The sequence below is a fragment of the Berghia stephanieae genome, chromosome 1 (assembly GCF_034508935.2).
Source record: "Berghia stephanieae isolate SIO BIC M18660-M18661 chromosome 1, UCSD_Bste_1.3, whole genome shotgun sequence".
Taxonomy (NCBI): Eukaryota; Metazoa; Mollusca; class Gastropoda; order Nudibranchia; family Aeolidiidae; genus Berghia; species Berghia stephanieae.
In genome coordinates this window covers 92685226-92710696 of record NC_088360.1, presented here as the reverse complement: position 1 = coordinate 92710696, position 25471 = coordinate 92685226, and the positions used below count along the sequence as shown (strand labels likewise).

Here is a 25471-nt window from a genome sequence, read left to right as displayed (position 1 = left end):
CGTAAAAAAGATAATTGGAGGACCCCCCCCCCCCCCCACAAACACACACCCCTATTTTTTTACATCAACATCTTTGACCGAATACTTTATAAGCACCTAATGGGCTGCTTGTGTCGATCAAAATATTACATGTCCGTTGTCCACCAGAGAAGAGATACATAAGAAACGACGTGAGCTTTTTTTTTTTTTTTTTTTTTTTTTTTTTTGTCAACCCTGTTAAGTACAATTTAATTATATTATATAGTTCCACTATTTGAAACAACCCAAAATTATTTGCTAAGCTACGCCACTGAATGCGACTTTATTTTGAATATTGTCCCCACGGGAAAGAGAATGGGTCATATTTTATTGCAAGCGACGAAACGATCAAAGGAATTCGGCATTATGAGAAAACGGTTCGGTCTATTACTATCGGCATTCAAAATTCATAATGTCACTTAAAATAATATGAGGCCGCATCCAAAAAAATCACGGCATCACATTTATTCTTAACTTTGCAGGAATTTGCGATATTCCGTGCGCATGGGACTTGTCTTAGACCGACCACTCACGCCAACTTACACCTCTCTCTCTCTCTCTCTCTCTCTCTCTCTCTCTCTCTCTCTCTCTCTCTCTCTCTCTCTCACACACACGCACAAAAACAAACAAAAAAAAAACACATCATTTGTTCCCCCCCCCCCCCTCTCTTTTATTCTAACACTCCTACCCCCTTCTCTCTCACTCACTCCCCCCCCCCCCCCCCCCCCATCTCTCTCACTCACTCTCCCCTTCCTCATCTCTCTCTTTCTCTCTCTCTCTCTCTCTCTCTCTCTCTCTCTCTCTCTCTCCCTTTCACTTTGTCTGTTTATAGTCGGCATAATATACAAACCAATCTATCTATCCTCTATCCCTCCCTCGCCCCTATCCCCATTTTTGTGACTTCTTTGTATTAACTTTTACAGTATATTACATATTACCAGTCCACCCCCCCCCCTCTCCCCAACTCTTCCATACATTTTACACACACACACACACACACACACACATACACACAAACACATATATACCCCCCCCCCTCTCTCTCTCTCTCTCTCTCTCTCTCTCTCTCTCTCTCTCTCTCTCTCTCTCCACCATTTATCCCCCTCTCCCTTCTCTTGCGCCTCTTCTTGCATCCACATCCAACACCCTCTCCATACATTTACCTTGTTTTCAGATTTGACAAAATGTGTGATTTTTTGTAACCTTAAAATTTTGTGTTTTGTTGTTTGTCTCCTGGTCAAGGGCCGAAACGTTGTTTATTTAGTGTTATTCCCTTATATAGATAGAATGCGCTTGGCCAAGGAGTTCACAACATTGCCATCCGGAAGTATAACGGACCAACACACAAACTCTGTGTAACCATGAACTTTTATAGTCTGGTTAATACAGTTTAGTGAGAACAACTCACAAACGCGGATGGCAAAAACAATAACAAAGGCCTGAGTGATGTCATCTGCATACTATCTATATGAGTCATATTTATTACTCACTTCATTTTTCTACCCAACTTGCCCGACTGCCGACTGTCGACTTTTTACGCTAAAATATTTTGTAAAAACCGATAATTTTTAAATTTTATTTGGTTTGCTTTTCTTTTTTATTAGACAGTATTTTAGACATTTTGTTGAAATGGTTCATCTTCAATCCAAGGTAGAGGGTGCCATTCTGCTTTTTAAAAAAAATCATTTTTTCTTCTTTTCTTTTTCTTCCTCATTCTTTTCAAACTGGTTACTCTCTCTCTCTCTCTCTCTCTCTCTCTCTCTCTCTCTCTCTCTCTCTCTCTCTCTCTCTCTCTCTCTCTCTCTCTCTCTCTCTCCCAAACCAGGGTTGCCAGTTTGGCATTTTAAATGCCAGATTCCAAAAATCTGGCATTTTTGAAAACCGTTTGGCATTAGAAAAATCATTTGGCATTTGGCATTTTCATTTGGCATTTTCTTTTCTTGTATATTATACTTCAAATGACACCTTTTCTTAATTAAGTTTCATAAGAAACACGAAACAGTAAGTTTTCTTAATTGTCAATAATTATTTATCTGTTTACGTATTTACCTTTCATGTTAATGTATTTTTTTTTCATTCTTAAAATCCAACCGTGGTGTAGTGGTTTAGCACTCCACTTAGTAGTCAGTAGGTAAAAAATTACCCCAACAGGAAATTAAGTGTAATTCAAAAAAAAAAAGAAAAGAAAAGAAAACACGCAAGCCACCAGGATATGATAGTAAATTGTCTATCAAAAGTGAGTAGTTTTCTTAGTGGGGGTGGGAGTCAACAGACTTTGGCATTTTTTTTGAGTGTTTTGGCATTTTTTGAGTCTTCCCTGGCATTTTGTTGAAAAATAATCTGGCAACCCTGCCCCAAACGCCATCAATCCCGGAAGTGATCCAATTCTGTTATTATTTCTGGTTCAAACGCACTCTATCAACTCGTCAGTCACAACCAGAGGACGGAAAGATAGTTTGTTACACATTTCACATCTGTTTTCTCAGCAATGGCTGATGCAGAACAAGAAACAAAGGAGGATAAACCAGACAGTGGCGATGATTCTGACGACGAAGAGGTCTTGGAAGAGAGTCCATGCGGTCGGTGGCAAAAAAGAAGGGAAGAGGTATGTACAGTATGGATGTTTGGTGACTGAGGAGACTGTAGATATGGAGCGGATATTTTTTTCTTCTCACTCACATTCGGGACTCAGGAGTAATTAACTTTGTAGGGAACGTTCTGATCGTATACTAAGCTTGTATTTGTAAATGAGACAATGATTAACGATTATGATTTTGATGTCAAAACTAGAGAACAGTCCCTGCAACTGCAATCGAAGTGGCAATTCGGACTCGAGTCTGAATAGTCTCCCGTGGCTATTCTAACTCCAATGTGCGTGCACATACAGAGGGGAGGACGACACAATGTGAGCAGTACGCAGATGGTGGAACTGATAAAGAAATAGAAAAAGGGTTCATAAGAAATTCTGTGTTGCCCACATCACACTGCACACTGACTCAGCTCACACTGCACACCCCTACTTTGAATTGTAGAAGTAGGATTGTTGCCTTTCTCACACTCACACGATCACGTTTTTTATGTGTCCTGATTTTATTTTGACATATTACGTTGTTAGAAAAGCTTTTCATTTATACCACAGTTACTTTGACAGACTTTGTTACTTTTGAAGAATTTTAACTCTCTCCTCACCAACTTGGAAAATCATCACATTTGGTACGATACAACCAAAATTTTTCTTATTCAAAGTTCTTTTGTACATCATAAAATTTAAAGAAAATGAACAGTGTGTTGTAGAGCATGTTTTGCTAAAGAAATTATGCATCGGAATAACTTTACTATACTATTATGTTTGAGTGATAAAAAATTTATTTTTGTATTGGTTGGGTGTGAAGTTTTGGGGAAAATCCTGAAAATGGCTGGTAAGGAGAGAGTTAATGTCTATTAGACTTCCAATTGATCTATGATTTTGTCATTCTCGTCAAATATAGAGGGTTTAGACTACCTGTTGATAGTTACTAAAATCGTAATTTTGATTTGCATTAATTTTACGAAGTGACTATTTCTCCGAATGCATCTATTTCTCCGAATGGGCTCTGTTCTCAAGATTTTTTTGGTTATTTGCGAGAGTGTATGTGTGAATGATTAATGTGTATGCATTTTTTTGTGGTTTTCTTTTGCCAGTGCTTGGGCGCTCTGTCTTTTATTCCCAACTTTATGTTAGACTTCTATCTTGAGTTTCTGCTATCCTGTCTTTCAACCTCTGTTCCCGTCTTGAGACTTTGGCTTTGCTGTTTAGGTTTACTTCTGTTCTCTCTTTGCTGTGCAGCACTAAACCAATTCATCATAGTGCACCCTATCTAGTGGGATGGGAATTAAATATACCTATACAGTGCACTCTGGATACGTCGACATTGCCTAAGTCGATTTTTACCCAAGTCGATTTTTTTTCTTGGTCCCTCCCCCTTCTTCCTATATAACATTAGTAAAAAAAACCAAACAAACTCCACATAAGTCGATGTCGCTTAAGTCGATGTTCTTATCACTCATGACTACAATAAAATCACAAATAAACAAGTATTTCCATTGGTTAAAAAAGCTACCAGTAAGAATTTTAAGTGGTTAAGAATATCCGCGATTGGCGCACATCGATGTGATGTAGGTGCTTTACCTGACGTCCGTGTTCAATGTACATAAGCAGTATTGAATAACTTTAATTTCTCCATCTCAAATTTTACATTGTCGCAACTTCAAGTTCAAGATTTTTTTTGGTTCTAATCCCAGGCCATCCTATGTAATGGCCCTCTTAATTAGTATCAATTTTATCAAGAATTCAAGTCAAGTCTACAACTACAATGGCAAACCTATCGCGGAAAAGGAAGATTCCATGCGGAAAAGGAAAATTCGATGCATTTGGAAAGTTTGGCATGCGACAGAAAGTCATCGCATAGGAAATTGGCATACCAGCTATTTCTGTCTTGACGATTTACAAGAAGCATGGCCTTGACCTAGAGGCTCCTACCCTTCAGCTTTTCGCGGAATAATTTAACTTAATTGGTATACATTCCACATTCAAGGTTAAATCCATCCCTTCAATGCTTTGCTCTCAGACGGCCAGGACCTGTGTGTTCTCTATTATTATTTGACCACATTCTTGGTCTTTACACATTCTGTACATTTTTATGCATTTTATATTTTTAATCATTTGAGTACTTTTGGATTGTCTATTACATTTTCTGTTGCAAAGCATGTCATAGTCAATAACAGTAAGTTGATTCCGCTTTTTTATCTCAAATTCCGATTTTTATGTATTCTGATTCCTCTATGGGGCTATTGGGGGTAGGAGCCTCTGATGACCACTACAGAGACCGCGCGACATGAAGGGACATACTTATTCTAGATTGGTTTGCTTTGTTCAAATGCGTTTTTGCTCATTTGGTTACACTCCGGTTAAGTTGATTTTCGGATACAAGTCTATTTTTTTCTCAGTTCCCCTGGGCATCGTCTTATCCTGAGTCCACTGTAACTGTTAATGTTTACCTTTATATCCAGTGGTCATAGTCATATGGCATTTTGTTGCAGAATGTTGGGGAACTTGAGATAAAATATTCAAAATCGATAAGCATTGGGTCTGTCCCAATTACCCAGCTTCCATGTGGATGAATAAAGTCTATTAATTTATTAACATAAATTTTCTTAGAGAATATTTGCTCCCTGACACTTCGTCCTAATTTACCAGGGTTTCTGGTTAGAGAGATTGCAGATATCTCATAAAAAATAGATTTGCTTAGTCGGTCAGGCAATCGGATAGATATTCCATCGCAATAACTGCTGAATCCTTATTCATTTATAAGTTTTATGGGCCAAAGTTTCTCTGAATTCCATCCGTCATATTAATTGCTTTGTCCAGATACAGGCATGTATAGTTTTGAATGAAACACTTTCTCATTTTTATGCAATTCACTTGATCATTCTTTTGAACTACAGGTTGATCAACGAGATGTTCCCGGCATCGACAGTGCATTCCTTGCCATGGACACAGAGGAGGGTGTTGAAGTTGTTTGGAACGAAGTGCAATTCTCAGAGAAGAGGGATTTCAGAGCACAGCAGGTAAGTACATTGCTAATAAAAATACTTTTCGAAAGGCAATGAAATATTGTTTTCTTTTGTACTCATGTTTATTCAAATAATTATGACTTTTTTATAATAAATTTTCTTGTCATTGGTTTGTAAACTGATACTTTTTTTTTTGTTTGAAATCACTCAAGACTAAATTTTCTCAGAACTTTAACTTCAAATATGTTACTGGGTGGGGATCCTGACCTCCTATAGCGGGCAGGGAGGTACATACTGTGTCTTCTATCCCCTTATATCTGTTATCCAACATGCTTTCTGTCTTTGTCTTGGAATGAGATTACTTGGGTTTGTCCTGGCCCTGGTCGGAGTCCTGGCTGGGAGGGAAACAGTCAAATGCATAGTTATTGTTTTGGGAGATGATATTTTTTTCCTTGTAAATCATCTCTCTTTTATGTATTATTACATTTGTTATTTTTTTTTGGTATAATGTAAGCATTTGAGTGTATTCTTCCTTGTTGGATTTTGTACTTGTGTCCGGATGAGACTTATAGGTGATCTCAAACTAAATACATTGGTGGCATGCTCTTGCAGGGTGTCCAGGGAAGTCGGAAAGTTGGAAATTGGTCGGAAAGTTGGAAATTGGTCGGAAATTTCATACTTGGTCGGAAATGTTGGAAATAATGGGACTGAGGGTGAAATTTCCTTTAAAATGAGAAAAATTAGAAATTTCTTGCTTAAAATGCGATATCAAAAATGTGCGAAGGACAACTGCTGTGCACAAAATTATTATTATTTTACTACTACAACTGCCGCCACATGGTCATCACTGCTACAAACACTACCACATCATCATCCCTATCACCAACACCACTCACTAATGCAACCACCACAACATCATCTCCATCACCACCACTACCACATCCCATACCATCACTACAACAATTACCACATCATCATACCCACCACCACTACTCCAACCACCACCACATCATCATCCTTTTCACCACTACTACTACACCCACTACCACATCATCATCCCAATCACCAACACCACACTACTACTGCAACAATCACCACATCATCATCCCCATCACCACTACTACAAATGCAACAACATTATCATTATCCTTACCACCACCACTACAACCACCACCACACCACCATTGCTACAACTACTACTACATCATCATCTATACCACCAGCACCAGTACTACAACCACCACTACATCATCATCCCTACCCCCTACACTACTATAACCACCACCACATTACCCTGTCTACCAGCAACGTCACCTCTACTACAATCGCCACTGCTATAACAACCATCACATCACTATCCCTAACAACAAACTACAACAACCATATCATCATCATCCCTACCACCACCACCACCTTTGCAACAACTGCTACATCATCATCCCTACCACCATCACAATCACCACTACTACAACCTTTACAGCTACCACTACACTATCATCTCTACCACAAATACCATAACTTACTACCACATCAGACCTACCAACAAATCATATGAGTATTTTTTAAAAGTGAAAATGGGGGTCGGTGGTGGCTTTTGACATTGTATAATCATATGGTACCATTCTCTAAGTAGATAAGATTTTACATGTTGCTATCAGTTTTTAAACTTTTGAAATTCCTCCAAATGTCGTCAAAAATTGCTGCAAGACACATTTTGGGTTGCATCTCTGCACTGCAAATGTTTATGAAATTCAAATTTATAGATTATAGTCCATGGATGGGTCATGATCTGTGCTCTGAGAAATTTCCTCTTTTTTTGTGACCAGTCATTTTCACCTCTGCTCTTACTTTAAAATATGGATTGTGTTGCGGTAAGACCTATTTTAAGTAGGATTGTCTATTTTAAGCGTATAGAACGTTGTGTGTATAAAATACCTGGTGGGAAATTTCACTTCTAGGTAGGAAATTTTAAGGTTGGATTTCCCTGGACACCCTGTCTTGGAATCTACATCTGATCCCTATTTGTTCGCAGTTCCCCTATGTCTTACTTTCTCTTGGGTGCTTTAATTGTAATTCTATAACTTTTTACTATCCCATTTTCTTCCTTTTTACTGGCGCTGATATAACCTAAATGTGTTGCAAGCGCCGTAAAACCCTTAAAAACAAAAACAAAACATCAAATATGTTAGCTCACAATTCTGGATTAGTCCAATTTTTCCCTTTTTGTAAAAGTAAAAGGCATCAACACTTCTTAAAGGCCTGAATGACTCTCATTTGTAACTGTAAATGTGTTAATCGCCAAGCCACAGATATTGCCTTTATATTGATTTATCTCTTATCCTAGGATGATCTGCAAAATCATAACCTCATAAATTGGAAAAAATGTAAATTTTGATTTATATCATTTTCCCCCCATTTTGTATATATAACATATATGTTTCATAAAATGAGTAGTTTGTATTGTGTGAACAGAAAATACAGTGAACTGCAATTTCAGTGATCAATACATAACATGCATAAATCAACTGGGGCAAGGTGTATTAAGTGCATAGCCAGACAGCTGTGTTTGACAATACAGTCTTGTTCAATCCACATCACAGTGGTTAAGATACCAAATAAAGATAGGTAATCTGTGTCTTTTCTTTTCAATATGAACACATGGGATTTTGTTTTATTTTAATTAATTAAAACCAACATCTACTTTTGATATCTTTTTCAGGACAAAATCAGGCAAGTGTTCGACAATCTGTGCCAGCTGGATCATCCAAATATTATAAAGTTCCACAAATATTGGACAGATTCAAAGTCAGAGAAGCCAAGGGTATGTTGCAATCATATTGTGGTCTTTAGAATGGTATAGGTATTGATTTTTTTAGTCATTGCTTATTATTCGTGTTCCAAAAACAAAAACAAAACGGAAAGCAATCACTTCTTTTTAATGGAAGATTTTCCTCCATAAATATTTCCTATTTCTTTGCCTTATCCAATGTTCAGAGTCTGTGCAATGCATTAAATTCAAAGTTTTCTGTTGCATATTGAAATATTTTATTTGTATAGTCTGTCTTTCTGAGATCCTAACTACTGGACGCTTTGACTTATTCAAATACTACTGCTTTGATTTCATGATACAGCGGTGATCGTCCAAATGCCTGTTTTTTTTCCTTAATGCCCGCTAATTTGATGAAACTGTATAATTTCTTTTTAGAACATAACTCTAAATGCCCACTTTTCAAATTGGAAATTGCCTAAGTGCCCGCTCTAAAAAGAAGAAATTGCAAAAAAAAAAAAGAGAGAGAGAGGGAGAGAGATTTTTTTTGTGTCATTTACGGCCAAAAGAATTGACCTCTGTTTTGTGAGAGCACTATTTGACGTCCAATAAACACTGGTCCAAATTGCTGTCAATTCATTTCACATTTGCTATGTCCCCCATACAGCTTTCTCTCCTTGTAGTGCCCAATCAGCTTCTTACAATTATCCCCTTCCAATTGGCTGCTGAAAAAGGACAATTTTAATTGTCCATATGCCTGTCATCACGAAAGTAAGTCAAGTAAGCTCCTCCCACAAAAATCCCACATAACCACGGTATGACGCCCAGTCCAAGGAGCTTTTGATGTTATACAACCATCTACTGCCTTTGACTACATTGCTCTTTCATTTACCTTCTTTTCTCATGCCCCGTAGACTATGACAGGAGAATCTTGCATTGAGGTGCGAATCATGAAAACAAAGATCTCACGGAATATGAATAGCGTATTGATGTTCAAGTTATAGGTTCAAAGTTCAATTTTCATAGAAAAATCATTAGAGATTGATGTGAGCAGGCAATAAAAACTGTTCTGTGTTAAAATGTTGAGTAAATGAGTTGTATGCACATACACACACAATCATAAACACATACAGAGAGAGAGAGACAGCCTCCTCTCTTTGTGTATGTGTGTTTGTTTCTGTTAAGGAAAGTAATCCTTCAGAGCTATAGTCCCTATGGAGCCAGAGTTTATCCCGGTTTCTATAGCGCTATACAGATGATAGCAATTGCTTGTTGACCTTTGTATAGGATGTTTATCTATAGCAAAGCACTTTTCAGATCTAAAAAACTAGCAACCTATCACTGCTGAGTGGACAGTGAGTTTAGAACAAAAATAATTGAACCTCATTATGGGATTGCTTCCACCTCCTATTGCATGTGAAACGAGTACTCTACCAAGTGAGCGTTTGGGATCCTCTCCATTGTGTGAGTGTGTGTGTGTGTGCATTTGGATATATTGAGCATTTGGGATCCTCTCCATTGTGTGAGTGTGTGTGTGCATTTGGATATATTGCAAATGTCTTAATTCTGACCATACCACTGTATAAATGTTGGTGTTCGAGTGATACAGTGTTGTTTAGTAACAAAGTCATGTGATGTTGAGTGTAGTCAATGGCCGATTGGTAACAGTGATCCGAAAACTCCTGCCCTTGCGTTATGACCTTAGATAAGCATTTAATTAATCATTAATCCTAATGACAGGAGAGGTGAATGAGAAGGTCCTTAGCAGTGATCAAAATCTTCTGCGGATCTGCAGAATTCCGGGATTTTGGGATTTTCTCAATAATTTTCCACTGATTTTGCAGTGTCAAACATTTACCTCTAATAAAACCTCAGGTCAAGTGGTGGATCCATGAAAAAATCACCGTCATGTCATGTCTTGTGTTATATTTTAACCCTGTGCTCAGTTGAATGAATTTTGGTGACACTCCCATTTTTATGTCGGTCAGTCTAGACAAACAGGCGCCAGATGTCAAAAGTGAGACTAGGCAATTGAAGGAAGGGGATGGGGAGGGAATAAATGAGTCTAACTTCCCCCTAATTACAAAAAAGCCCCGTCAATGAAACTACTCTCTCTCTCTCTCTCTCTCTCTCTCTCTCTCTCTCTCTCTCTCTCTCTCTCTCTCTCTCTCTCTCTCTTGCTCGCTCTTTCTATGTCTCACTCTCTCTTCCTGTTTCTCTTTTTCTATCTTTCCCTTATCTATATATTTCTCTCAACCAATCTTCTATCAATCATCATGTTTACTTTATAAATGTCATCAGGTTATAAAGAGACGATATTAGTCTGTTACAATTGTAAGGGGTGCTCAGCTAAGTTTATTCTTTTTACCTTTGTTTTTACAATGTTTTACAATTTTAATTTATTAAAGATACTCGAGTCTTATTTGTAAGATCCTTAACCACTGGGCTACAGTAAGAAAGATAAAACAAGTAAAAACAAATATTTTCAGGCCTTTTGACCAATGATAATTTTTAATCTCTTGAATAGAAGGTATTTTAAAAAAAATCGTTTTAATGAAAGGACAATTCATTAAAAAAAAATTGCGTTAAGTAAGTTATATCTCTACTTTTAAGAATAGATGTACATTAGAAGTAGTAATATAATATACGAAACTATGATATTCTACTAATTGCCATTACCATCACTGATTTAGCTTTAGACAGTGACATATATTTTTCAGTGCTGCGACAATAAAGGACACCTAGGAGACGATTTGTATGGTTTGAAATGGAAATTTAGTTAAACATGATCTGCCTCTGGAACAAATAAACCAATGTGAAGCACAATAGTCATTGTAAATCGATTGAAATGCATGATATGAATGTTTATATATGTATTTATCATGCTTTTGATCAACTTCGTATAAATGCCAGTTCTTTTCTGTTTCTTAACCACTGGGCAATTAGGCGATCACCACTATATATATATTTGATTTTTGAATTGATTTTCCTCAGGTGATTTTTATATCAGAGTATATGTCATCTGGAAGCCTCAAGCAGTTTTTGAAAAAGACGAAAAAAAATAACAAAACATTCCAACTTAAGGTAAGAGAGTTAAGGACTCTATGTGAATTTTTTTCAACTATTTACTAATTGATTGATTAATTAATTATAGTGATTCATGTAGAGTCATAATGTTTTTTGTTGTTCCTTTGGGTGTGACCAAGTATACGTAATGCTATTCAATCACTTTTGGCATCAGAAAATAATATTGATAAATTTTAAAAAGAAAATCAAGCATTATTTATAAATTCCTATTATCAGTTATTATTATTATTATTATTATTATTATTATTATTATTATTATTATTATTATTATTATTATTATTATTATTATTATTATTATTATTATTTATTATATTATATTTCTTAAAAGAGGAAAATAAATAAGTACATTTTGTTTTATGTTAACTCAAATTTGTGTGATGTATTGCAAGCACATTTAGCTTGATTGAAAAATGGTAATATGCTATTTGATTGTTACTATTTATAGTCATTCCTAATTATTGGTGAATTTGATTTTGTATTTGCTCAGGCATCTTCGGAATTAGCAGATGAAAGGGTAGAAAGGTACAAATCTTAATTGGGCTAATTTTGTGCATTTTTCTAATCAAATATTTTATTGTGGTTCAAATCATAATGTGGTCAGTTAGAAAAATGAACTCTTCTATTCACTCTCATGAACTCTTTTTAGGCCTGGAAACGTTGGTGCACACAGATTTTATCCGCACTCAGGTAAGTGTCTTTTTAAAGAAATTAACTCTCAAACGTTCCATTATTTTAAAGCTAGAGTGAAAAATGACTGGGTAGTGCTATTTAAAATGTCCATTAACCCATTCTACTGGCCCACAACCATGTAAAGTTATATATCATTGTACTTGCCAATGATCATACTATCACAGTGACATGTCTATACCACAATTGAAGCCCTCTCCGAGATATAAATCAGATTTATGTGCTGGGGTAGGGTCTCAAAAAATTATCACAAAAACAACACATTTCTCAATCACTAAGAGGGAAAAACATTCAGGTTATGAAATATAATCAAATATCATTTATTTTCCAAACAAACAACATATTTTGCAGATTATTTACAAAATTCATTGCAAATTTCCTGAAAATGAGTATTTGAGAGGGTCTGAGAGACGAGCAATTTTTCTGAAAAAAAGGGGCATAATCCAGCATTATTTGACATAAAAGAACTTAACAGCCTTTTTGTTTGTCCATAATGTCATATTTCTTTTATGGTTGAGGAAAATAATGACCATAACACTTGAAATCATACAGCTGATTACAAATATTACATATTAGTTAAATATTTACGTAATATGAGTCATATATATGTGAACAAAAAACATCACAAAAAATGACAGTTTCAATTTCAAATTGGTCTGCTTTACTTCAAATGAGTGATATTGACTGATTAAATGAATTATATGGTTCATTTTACATTCCAGAATAGCAATTCACTCACAAGTGACATATTTATTTCACAAAACTGCACTTGTAAAGGCATTTGATTATATAAATCAGAAGAATAATATTTGCATTTTTGAGAAAAGTCACTGTAAATTTTGAAAACCATATGGCAATCTTCCACAAAAATAAATAAATTACAAACTCAAACTCCAACACATCCGGCATACAATAGACCAGGGACAAGTTCAGGCCAAAAAGGTGGGACAGGGGTTGTGGGACCAGGATCAAGGCGCACTTTCTTGGGTTTGGAAGGGCCAGGAATCTCATGAGATGGAATTTGAGAACTGAAATGAGATGAATTTTTTAAAAAGAAAAAAAAGAATTAGAATTGCAAAAACAATTTTAATAAGTCAAAGGTAAACCAAATAAACAAAATATTGACAGTTTGACTCAGTCCATACACAAAAGTAACAAAATTCAGTATATCAACTGTTTGTCATTCTCATGTTCCCTGTGAACCCATGAAATTCTTACCTTCACTATTTGTGAGCCACATACTAAAACATTGCTTCATACCAACCATTTGAAGCAATTTATAAACTAATGATAATTTCTAGAATGTCATACTTCCAAAGTGCATCTGAATAGAGTATAATAATGTCTGCACTTTGTAGATTCTTACTGCTCACCTTTCGTAATGACTTCTTTTACTTGTACTCATACTTGCAACACCAGGGATACGAGTGACATCTTCCTAATCCTCATCTTGTACTTGGATTTGGGTCTCACTGCGTTAAAAAAAAAAAAAAAAAAAGAACAAAATTCTGTTAAAAGCTGCTCTCACAAAACATCACAATCTTCATTTCTAAAAGTCAGAAAAAAGAATAAAGTTGTCTCACTCCTTGTTGAAATACATGGCTCTCTACTTCTATTGTCAGCCATGTTTGTTTACATTTTCAGCTAACCACTTGCCCAATTTCTATGCTTCGTAAATGAGGTGAAAAGTGAAAAAATAAATAATAACTTAATAGAAACTGATAAAAGAAAGATCAGGGTTCAAGAGGATGTGCGTTTTTTTACTTGAACATGATGTCAGAGGATGTAATTGTGAAAAGTTGAGAAAAATACTTACTCGTCAGGTTCGTCATTCGAGTCCAGATTTGGTGAGTAGGGCAGGTCCCCATCAGGCATCATATTCTTGGGAACAGCAGCGTAATTTTCATCGTCACTGTCTTCATCCATATATAAGATATCGTAGACCTCTTTTTCGGTACAATAAGTCATTGTAAAATGTATATAATTAGTTTATTTTGAGTAAATTCGTGAGTAGAGACGACCAGTTGATTGTCAAAACAAGATGGCGGAAGTCGAGTGACGAACCGAGTTACTGACACAAATACTTTCGTATTTCTTGTGATTTGGGAGGAGAAAATCAAATATTCTTAGATATTTTGTAGTTTTTATTGTATAAAATTAAGTAAACTATTATAAAATCGCCATTTGGGGGCATATTATAAAGCGCACTTAAAGCGAAACGAGAGGAAAGAAGGGGGCGTGTCCATTGATCACCGTTGATCGAAATCTCTATTATGGAACGTGTGAGAGTTAAAGCAATGCAAATAAATGGAAAATTCTGATTTTTGATGTAATAGGGAGGTCAACAGTTCGCCAAAATTGCAGCAATTAAGTTAATTTTTGAAATTTGAATGATTTAGCTGCAAATTTGTAATCAAATAAGTTTCATTCGATTTTTGATCCTTATGATTAACCCAGCCTAATCCCCATAACTGTTTGAAATTGAATTTTCTTATCTCTTCATTATTCGTCTGTTCAAGGCTAGATTATATGAAATATTGTATATTAGTTGTTATACCCTTCTTGTTTATGTGAAAAACTCTATTTTCCTGTATCATAAACTTTGTGAAAAAGTGGATGTTCAAGAAATTCATGATGTCACTCATCCAGATTTACTTTAAAAAAAAAAAAAGATAGAAGTTCATACCAAATGATTCAACACATAAAGCAGTAAACTTGTTGTTAACCTTTATATTAAGTTAAAATATCTCACACAGTGGTCATGGAAGGATCCAATTGAAATGGCTTAGGTTCTTCGTTATATATTGATCCTTTCAAAATGTAACATTCGTGATTTTTAAATTTTAATTGGCAAGTAGGAAAAAGAACATGGCATTCGCATTCCTATTATGCAGCATAATACTTATTTAGAATAAATAAACCTCTTCCTGATCTTTTCATAATGCTGATACATTTTGTATTAATCAATCTTATGAATGGGTGGAAAAGCTGACAGACATCAAATTACAATTAATCTATGAATGCCATGAATTTTTAAAAATATCTGTTACAACATTACCATGCTATCAGTAATATTTGATTATCAGCACTTATATTTGATTATGTCTTGAAATAAAATTATTGAATGAATGGTAAATTGGTGTATTTTTTTATTAATTTCTAAGTTATTCAGTGTCTAATTTAATTTGGATTATTGGGTTTGGAACCCAGTTTTAAAATGTTATAATTTCATTTTCAGTTATCTTCACTCGTGCGAGCCACCAATAATTCATGGAAATTTGACCACTGAGACAATCTACATTCAACACAATGGCCTCATTAAAATAGGTTCTGGTGAGTCTGCATTCCTTCAAAATGTTTTACATTACAAAGTCTTCCTAAATTTCATTTCAAGATTATTCAATTTGTTCTTCCTGCAATTACAACAGGACTGACTGAGACAATGTTCATGAATTCAAACTGCTGATTATGTTTTAAAAAAAAAATATTTCAAATGAGATTAGTGGAAAAACTGCTGTTTATTTAAGTGTTTGTCACACTTTGACCTTAAAAGAGGACCCAGTTTCTTTCTCTAGTCTAGATTTATTGACAACAGCAGTATCTGATGATTATACTGTGATGCCATGGGTGTCAATATACTCAGTAAAGACTGAATCACATTGCAGCCTCTTCCGGTCCCAGCACCCTGCAATGTAATACCAGTTTTATTACAGATTTGTCATATGCCTCTATAGACCTTGGCTTTTCTTTGGGATTTAAGACCAGCTCATCAGGCCAGAGAGAATTTGACAATCTCCCCAAAACTACTAATCTACTTTTTAAACTGATAATATCCCAGTTTACTGATTTTCCATTTTCCTGAGACTTTGCAAAATTCCGATTTTTGAATAAGTAGAGTATGAAATTTAATTGATGATGTTCAAACACATATATTGCAGTTGCTCCCGATGCCATACACCATCATGTTAAGACCTACAGTGAAGACTTAAAGAACATGCATTATTCTGCTCCAGAATATGAAGGTATATGATTGTCAGTTGACAGAACAGTTTGATATCATTTTAGCTTTTAGACCTTTATAATTTTTTTTAAAAATGTTTTTTGAGAGTGACATGCTTTTAGATTCTCACTTAACTTTAATCTTCATTCCCCCCCCCCCCCCCCCCCTGAAATGTTGACCTTTGAAATTTTTTTTTTTTTCATTGTAATATTCTCGATATGCAACTTTTAGCTTTGTGATATGTTGCTTTATATAATAAAAATCGCTTATTTTGAAGCTAAAGTTGTGAAAAGTGTTAAACTTTATAAAGTATAATTGTTGCAAAGATGCATTGAATTTGATAGCTTATTTATATTTATATGGTCTCTTTTAAGGACAAATGAGGTATACTACATTGTAAAACAGATTTATGACAAAGTTACTTGAATGCCTGTTTTAAAAAAAAAAGATACATAAGCTCTCTTTAATTTAAGATCATTCATTTTTTAAAGATTTAAAAAAAAGTTACTTGGACGCTAATTTTTATCATGTAAGAACACTTTTAAGATTAAAAGATTAATAGGAAAAACTGACATTATGTGCTGAACGAAAGTTGGCTTGGATATTTTAAAAAAAGTTAGTGAAAGTGGACATATATATGTGAAAGTTGAAATATTATGGGATAGCCCACTTGTTATTAATACCAGCCATTTTTCCTTTGTACTCTACGTTATCTTTAACTTGGATTTTAAAAAATTAAATAACGGCCTATAAATTCTTTTGAAAAGGTCCTAAGCTTGCTACTCTACGTGCTACTGAATTAAATTTTTGTCAAGTAAATTATATGCATTGTTTTAAACTTCTTTTTTTTTAAACATCCAGGCAGTGAGCAAATGACTACCAAGGTCGACATATACTCATTTGGAATGTGTGCTCTTGAAGTAAGATAATTTTTAAAGTATGGTTACAATTTTCAAAGTTGATCTACCATTTATTATACAAATGTTTATAAATATGACCTCATTTTGACAGTGTGAACCAGATACCAACAATTTTATTGAAGATAATCAATAGTAAAAAATTTTATTTATATTTAGAATTTTGAGAAACTACATTAATTATGTATATTGGATTGATAAGATTTTTTGTAACACAATAAGCCAATCAAGATGTAATTTTGCATGGCATTAACAATTCCGTAAAGTGGATTACAGATTGTAATGATTTAATTTAAAAAATAAATTTTGTTTTATCAAATTTCATAAAATTTTGATTGTTACCTGTCTCCATTACCATAATAACAATATCAATAAGAGTTCGCAACTGAAATTTACAAAATTGAAATGTTTTAGTCCCTTTTGTCTCTCTTTATCCTCTTTTTCTCTTGGTTACATAACAAACACACAAATTTTCATTGGTGATATGCATATGGATTAATAACTCCCTCCTGTTGATGGAATGTGTAACTATGGTTCATATTTTTAGAAGCATATTAAAATACCTCATTTAGTCCATCTCTCTTTGAGTGTGAAAAGTTAAGATAAAACACATTTATTCATTGACTTTTCTTCTAGAATTTATTCTGATTTAGCTCATTTACATAATGAATCAATAAGAATAACATAATATGCTGAATGTTTTTATACTTATTCCTATTTATTTTTTAAAGGTTGCTATATTTTTGTTTCAATCATGCATTCTGATATCGTAATTGTTTTGATAGATGGCAACCCTGGGCTTTCAACCAAATGGTGACACTCCAACATATGTACAGAAAGATAGCATCAATAACTCATTAGAACTTGTGGAACATCCCTTACAAAAGGTAAATTATTTTTTCCTTCAATTGTTTTGACATTTTTATTATGTGTTTCTCTCATTTAGTTCTTGGTTATTTATTTTGTTTTTTGAATGACTCGTTTTGTATATTGGAATTGAATGCTTGCAATTCATTCAAACCCCGTGTGTTATATTGATTTATTTTTTTTAAATGAGACTACGAGGACTGTCCCAAATGAGTAATGTTATAACTCATACTGAAGTTTAATAGTGAACTTACATGTTCAGCTTTAGTAACATTTGTCTATTTCTCTATTTTATCAGCATTTGGATCAAGGCATTTTTTTCCCATTGCAACAGGAAGATTGTTCTTTTCCTTTTTTACTGGCAAGTGTCATTTAAGTGGTCCGAACAGATGAAAATGAAAGGGTGTAGATTGAGGCAATGATGAATTTAAAGCCAGTCTTCTGTGAGTGTTGTCATATAGGGTTTGGCATTGGCATATTGAAAATTGATGCCCCTACCTATATGCCCAGATCACTTACTCATGATGCAGTTTATGATCTTCAGTCAATTCTTTTGGGACCCATTGAGCTGACGCTTCTCTATAATTTGACTTCTGGGTGGGGTTCCTGACCTCCCAGAGTGGGCAGGGAGGCACTTACTGTGTCTTCTATCCCCCTATTTCTGTTTTCCAACATGCTTTCTGTCTTTGTCTTGGGATGAGATTACTTGGTTTTGTCCTGGCCTTGGTCGGATGCCCTGGGTGGGAGGGAAACAGTCAAATGTATAATTAGAGTTCTGGGAGATAATATTTTTTTCTTGTAAATCATCTCTCTGTTATACATTGTATTATTTATGTTAAAAATATATATGATTTGTAAACATTTGAGTGAGTTCCTCTTAGTGGGGACCTGTGCTTGTGTCAAGATGAGACATTTGGTGATTTCAAACTAAGTACACTGATGAAGGTATGCTCTTGGAATATACATCTGTTCCCTTTTTGAGCTAATTCCCCTTTGTCTTCCTTTTTCTTGGGCTTTAATTATAATTTTAGAACTTTTTTACTATCCCATTTTCTTCCTTTTTACTGGCGCTGATATGACCTAAATGTGTTGCAAGCACGTAAAACCCTCAAAAACAATGAAATCTGACTTGAAAGATTTTATCAACGGCTGATATGGAGACTCCTACTCTAATGCAAAGTTCACAAATTTCATATGCGACAAGAGAGACTTTTTCTTGTGAATGTGAAGAAGTTGACATCCTGCATGTTGCTTGTTAAGCACATTTGATCTCCATTGCTGAATCCAATACACCAGAAGATGATTTTCTTTGGGCTTAAAGCATCACCATATATGTTTACCAATTCTGCATATATTTCTGCTGAAAGCTTTCCTATGATATTGAAAAATTGTATTACCACCTTCTTTTTTTATTTGATCACCCAGAGATGAGGGTTAGCCATTTTTTGGTTTCCATGTGCTGAATGGCAGCGGTGATTAATGAATTCTTCGATAAATTTATTTTGCTCTAGGACTTTCTGAGAAGTTGTTTAGAGCGTGATCCAGGAGCTCGTCCAACTGCAAGAGAACTCTTATTTCACCAAGTCTTATTTGAGGTTCATCCACTTAAGTTGGTTGCTGCCCATCGTGTGGTGAAATCCAATGGTATGTTTTAAAAAAATCTTTTTAGAAAAACTCAAGAGGTATTGATTTAAATCTCAGATTAATTTGACTCTGCAAATAAATGCTTCTCTGACATATGTTTTATCTCATATTAATGATTATTGAGTCTATTAATGTTTTAATGATTATTCAAATTAAAGAACGATTCTTGATTTGGGTTAAAGTTGGCCAGAAATTTCATATTTTATAGCAAATTTGGTGTTCTGCTGGAATAAAAAATATTTTGTCAGAAAATGTGTCAACAAAATTTGGCCTCTTCTATGATATTATTGTTTAATTTTTGTATGCGCCTTACCTATTTCTCTGAGATGCCTTGTTTGAATGTGCTTATATGTTAATGTATCCATGAATATAAGAATATATTTTTAAAATCTCTAGCTTTGATTGGTGATGTTGAAACCCACACAACCAAAACACCTGATCCCAATCGAGTGATCGCAGTCATTCCCAGTATAAACGGTCAGATGGTAGAATGGAGGTAAGACAACATTTTATTTTATCTGGTGTATGATATATTTCCTCTAAATCAGTATCCTCCATCATTGTAGTGTACTAAATTTTGTAGTCGGTATGAAATTAATGCTTGGTTTAGATGGCTGAAATGAAGACATTGTTTAGGGTTAAATTTTTTTCTCTCTGTTTTCCATACATTTCATCCAAAATTAATTTGAAAGTCTTAATTATTTTATGTTTTGTTTAATATTGGTTATGTTTAATGATTAGCCGACCTCCCATTAAATTTTGTTTAAAAATAACATTTTATTATTTTGCTAAGGTTCATGAATTTTAGTTTCAACCATGAACTATACATCTTTATTTTTGCATTTTGTTTTAATGTTTAATGGAAACAATAAGATATGTGAATCTGAATAAATGTGCTATGAATAGATATCATTTGCCCCCTAGTCTCATCTCAGGGTCATTGGCCCTTATGGAAACTATTTTTCACCTCTTATGCCTATAATAGAGCTGAAGAAGGCAATCTGTTCTTGTTCCGTCCTAAGGTATTTGTGTCGCACATGCCATGCAATCCTTAAAAACACATGCTAAAACAATATTTTTGTTTTTGTATATTAATATCGTTGTCTGTATAAATACTGTTGTTAGTTAAAATTAGTGACCTCTTTATTAAAATAGTTTTTGGTAAAGGTTACTCATTTGATCCTCTTCATGATACTGACATGCTCATTGTATATTTTATTTGCCTTTTTCTCTTCCCAGAGTTTCCCAAACCCCGGTGCTAGAACTAGACAAACTTCTAGATGATGTAAAGTAAGTATAGGGATGATTCACTTTTGGTCATCGTTTTTAGGCAGTGACCATTGTATGAACAACATCATTTTGAGTAGGAATTGCATAGTTGTAGGACTGTCAAAGACAAACATTTTCATCAAATTGTAAATCAGTTTATGTACAAGACAACATGCATAGGGGTGAGTCACTGTGAATAACTTTGTGAAAAGTTTAAAAATATGTTTCTGTAAACTTTGAGAGAAAAAGGTTCTATATATACTGTCCATCAAGATTTGTCAAAGTTTAGGCCATTTTTTAATTACAACCATATATACATTATAATTTCCTATTTGGGGAAGGTGACATACAAACAATTAAATATTTCGTATAAACCTTCATTTCTGAAAAATACATAGCCCTATTACTTGAAAGGGTAGATGCTTTTTTTCTTTTTAAATTTTTTTTTATTGGTCAGCAATGTTGTGTCAGTATTCATTATTCTCTATATCCTTTTTATTCCCAGAAATGGCATTTATCCCCTTACAGCATTTGCAATGAGTACCCCTCAGTCCTCGAGACCAAGAGCTATAAGTCCAGAGGTTGCGGAATCAGTGAAATCTGAAACACCGGAACCTTACGATGTTGAAAGTAGAATGATTATCTCTATGACTTGTAGTGTAAGTGTTTCTAATGACTTTTTACATCATATTGTTTAGTTTCACAGACTTTTTAAAAATAGTAATGTTTAATGATTTGTTTGAATTTTACAAGTCAAGAGAGATCTTTCAACTTGGCAAGAACACAAGAACAAGTATACTACAATCATATGACACAGTTTTTTGGTCCATTTTATGAAACACACCCATCTTGTCGGGGCTGCAATTCTTTCACAATTGAAGCTTTTCGTCTTTCATGGATGGCTGAATCAATGTCAACAGAAGCAATCTTGCTGTGGAAATTGTACAGTTTGAGACCTTTTTAAAATTTATTTTTAAAAAATGTTTAAGTTTTTAAATTTATTTTTGCTTTACCTTGGTCAACCATCCTGTGAAATAAAAATTTCTAAAACAAAAAGTAAGGAGAATGATAATGGTTAGCATGTGAATAATGACGCCATATGAGGATGATGAAGATGATACCAAAATAGAGAATAGAACAAATGAGGTGCAGAACAGAGGATATATATAGAGAGAGAGAGGGAGGGAGGATTAGTAGGAGAGAGAAAAGAGAGAGAGAGAGAGAAGGGGGGGGGGGGGGGGTGAGAGACAATAGTCTTTGTATGCCCAAAGACATCATCTATATCAAGTTGATTGATAATGCAAGGCTGTCTGCCAATGACTGGACTGGATTTAGAAATAAGTTAACTACCTGACCTTAACTGGATGTGACAAAGTGTTTTAAATTGGATTAAACTTCAGTCATTTGTTGTTTACATTGAACTAGAATAGGCAGACAGATGGTGTCGGTCAGTGTGATGTTTGGATTAAAGAGTCAAAAATCCTTTATATTGTAATGGCTTGTTTCCAAAATAAGTGTTTGAATCCAGAAACACGAATTTCCATATTTCGGTGTGCAACTAAATAAGAGAAAATCCGCCCCTAGGCGACTTGTTGGGATAATGAAGACATCCAGATTGTGGAATTCTGGGTTAGAGAAACCCAACCATACCATGAAATACTAAGCATCTGAGATGGGAAATACTAAGCTCTAAAGTGAGTTAACCATGCTGATTATTGAAAGCATCTCAACTTATGTTTGAATTTTTATTTTTTTTATTTTTAAATTTGACCTTGATTCCTTTTGAAAAAACTTTTGACATAATGTATACTTATTAACTTACTGTCATGGAAAGTGACCCTTTTTCCATTCTTGCCACATGACCCAGACAATGCCATATTCTTTTTATTTGGCTTTCAATGCTAGTGCAGTCAGCTTTCTTTAATAGATCCATTTAAAAAAAATAAAATTTGTAGGCCAAATATGTTAAAATTCTTTTTAGACACTTATTCTGAAAGGTTTCTAGTTTCTGTGTTATGGAGGATGTCATTTTCCAGTTTTCACTTCCATAAAGCAGTACACTTAAAACATTCCTTTTGTTTATTTTCAGCTTAGTCTTTCTCATAATTTGCTTTGATTTCCAAAAGTTTTTCAGCATGACATGATGTATAATGAAAATATTAAGAAATTAAATGAAAGTGTTGACAAAGTTGCAATAACTAACATTGAGGTAGTAGGTAGGCAGCACCACATGATAGTTTATACGGCTTCTTTCATTGACTTTTCTGCAGCTGTTTGGCAATGGATAATGATCTGTTCTTTCTGTCCAGACCTCAACATCTGGTTGACCATGTCACATTATCTAAGGACCCATTATAATACAGAATGTACTATTTTATTCATACAGATAACACGCATTGAAGACAGTCCCAATCCTCAGTTAAGTCTTGTGGTCCGGTTTGATGATCAAATCAATCGCCAGCTCCAGTGTGAGATATCACAGGATTCTGGAGAGTCTTTAGCTGATGATCTGGTCTACCATGGATTTATCAATGAGGTTTGTTTTGATTTTTATGAAGAGCACATTTTTATCCATCTCAAAGTGAAACATTGAAACTGTGATAATAAAAAAAACAAACAATTGGCAAATAAATTTCTTGTTTGGGAGGTAGTATTAAAAGAGTTGCTGATTTTTATAGACTTGACATAGATATGGGATGCCCAGTTTGAGAGGGTTGATATAATATCCATCATTCAGCCATGAGTAGTCTCATTCCATTTTGTTTGAATATTAATAGGCATCAGGAATTGGGGTATACATTGGTAACAATGATCACATGCTTGTCAACCAGTATCAAATTGAATATTTGGACAGCACTTTGTCGAAAATACAAAAAATATATTTGAAAATGTAGAATATCGTAAAAATTCAAATTTTACAACCAAAAAAAAAATGGTATTAGCTGTTGGTTTGTTTGGTAATGTTATAGTTTTAATTGTTGAAGGGATTAGCAATGATGTCTTTTGGGTAGCAGGTCATCTTTGAAATGAAATTCATGCTATCCCTCCTTCTTCTAACCTGTCACGTGCCCTAATTCGTGTCATATATTGGTAAAATAGCAATTTCTGCTTGTAATTAATTATGATTTGTATTTTCAAACGCAGTAAATAATGTGCTCCTTCCTTGGGTAAATTATGGGTCTGTTGATGATTTTTAGTTGGTAGGTGTGTGTGCACAACGACTGTCATTTTGTTGGTTAAATTGTTGATCTATAATCTTTTTTGCCACCCTGTATGATGGCTGAAATGGTCTTTTTAAGAGTTTTGCATAGGTCCCAAAACTCCTAAAAGTAAAGAAACAATTAGGTACTCAGGCTTGACTTAGCAACATTCCAGTCCAATTGGAATTTGTTGTAATAATATCTTATTTTTTGGAAATTATGTTTATTTTAAATTACCTGAATACTTGAAAATTAGTAATAGAAACATTAAAACACACACATTCAAGTCTTTATGTTTGTTATTCTCTATTTACCATTCCAGAAAGACAGAGATAAAGTGGCTACCTTGATAGGAAGCACCCTTCCCTCCTCCTCCAACATGACCTTGACCCCTGACAGATTGCAACATTCGCCCTTTGCCATTGATGTTTCATAGTGATGGCTTTTCCCTTCTTGCATATATCTGAACCTCTCTATCTTATGTACAAAGCCTGTCTTGTTAAAGCAATTAGCAAATCATTTTGCAGCCTCTCACATACAGTGTCAGTCACTACATATATTTTGATATTACAGCAAAGTTTACGAAGCTCACAATTGATATATCATAAAGTAATAAAACTTGCTGTGACCGATGATGGATTAAGCCACAAGTAATGATGTTCTTGCTATAAGTGCAAAGATATTTAAGGGGGGAGGGAGGTTGTTGGTGTGTTGGGTTTTTTATAACAGTTTCTAATGTTTTCAACCAAATTTATAATTATTGATAAAAGGCTAATTTAGAATGACCAGGACCTTTAAATTTTGAGCTCTTCAGATTGGCTTGGTCATTTTGAAAGAATAAAAGATAAGACAAAAAAGTGTTTGAACCAAAACAATTGTCAAATGCACAGATGGTTTATCTTCAGATGTGGAGTTAATAGTTTTAATAAGTTATCAAGGGAAAAATGACATAATACAAAGAAAACAGGTGCTTGAGTTATTTGAAGAAGATCTTGATTTGTATTATAAATGTGCAACAAGGACTGACTCAACTTGACTCCATTTCATTGCACCGTATTTGAATCAATGTGCTTTGCTATTGTTGATGCTGCAGTTCTGATATAGCTTTTTCTTATGACTATGACTCAGTGATTTTAATCATCGGGCACATCATCTTTCCACATTGTTGTGAGCTAAAAAGTATCTCATTATGTAAAAGGATAGATAATATAATGTGATGGAAACCGGTACATTAATTTATTCTAGTGGTTAATGTATAAAAATGACTTTGTCCCGGAATCAATCAAGCGGCTTGGTGCTGGAATGGAATGTTTTCTTCACCTTCAACTGATTGCTTTGTGATCAATTTGATTCTCATCACTGATCAATGGGATCTGTCTATCGTTTAGCATTGTCAATTTTCAATGATCATAAGCTTTAAAATTCATGAGGCTATTGTATAAAACACAATATATATATATAT

General features: G+C 34.4%; 1 protein-coding gene and 1 long non-coding RNA gene across 2 annotated transcripts; one reads left to right on the top strand and one right to left on the bottom strand.

Moving 5' to 3' along the window:
* The first annotated feature begins 2399 nt into the window (after positions 1–2399).
* On the top strand, positions 2400–25471 carry LOC144962380 (nuclear receptor-binding protein-like). Its single transcript, XM_078895269.1, has 15 exons — positions 2400–2623; positions 5503–5625; positions 8291–8392; positions 11333–11422; positions 12072–12112; positions 15351–15445; positions 16051–16134; positions 16974–17032; positions 17815–17916; positions 19408–19540; positions 19937–20036; positions 20780–20830; positions 21315–21468; positions 23196–23345; positions 24332–25471. Exons 1-15 carry the CDS (start codon positions 2507–2509, stop codon positions 24443–24445), a joined length of 1515 nt encoding a protein of 504 aa, XP_078751395.1. The 5' UTR covers positions 2400–2506; the 3' UTR covers positions 24446–25471.
* On the bottom strand, positions 13004–14153 carry LOC144962383 (uncharacterized). Its single transcript, XR_013643473.1, has 3 exons — positions 13929–14153; positions 13486–13584; positions 13004–13140 (listed from the first exon to the last, which is right to left on the bottom strand). It is a non-coding gene; the product is annotated as an uncharacterized LOC144962383 (long non-coding RNA).

Coding starts and splice junctions, on each gene's coding strand:
- LOC144962380 (XM_078895269.1), top strand. CDS start 2,507: ATGGCTGATGCAGAACAAGAAACAAAGGAGGATAAACCAGACAGTGGC. Junction 12,113..15,350: donor CAGATTTTATCCGCACTCAG/GTAAGTGTCTTT, acceptor TTTCATTTTCAG/TTATCTTCACTCGTGCGAGC. Junction 17,033..17,814: donor TTGGAATGTGTGCTCTTGAA/GTAAGATAATTT, acceptor TTGTTTTGATAG/ATGGCAACCCTGGGCTTTCA.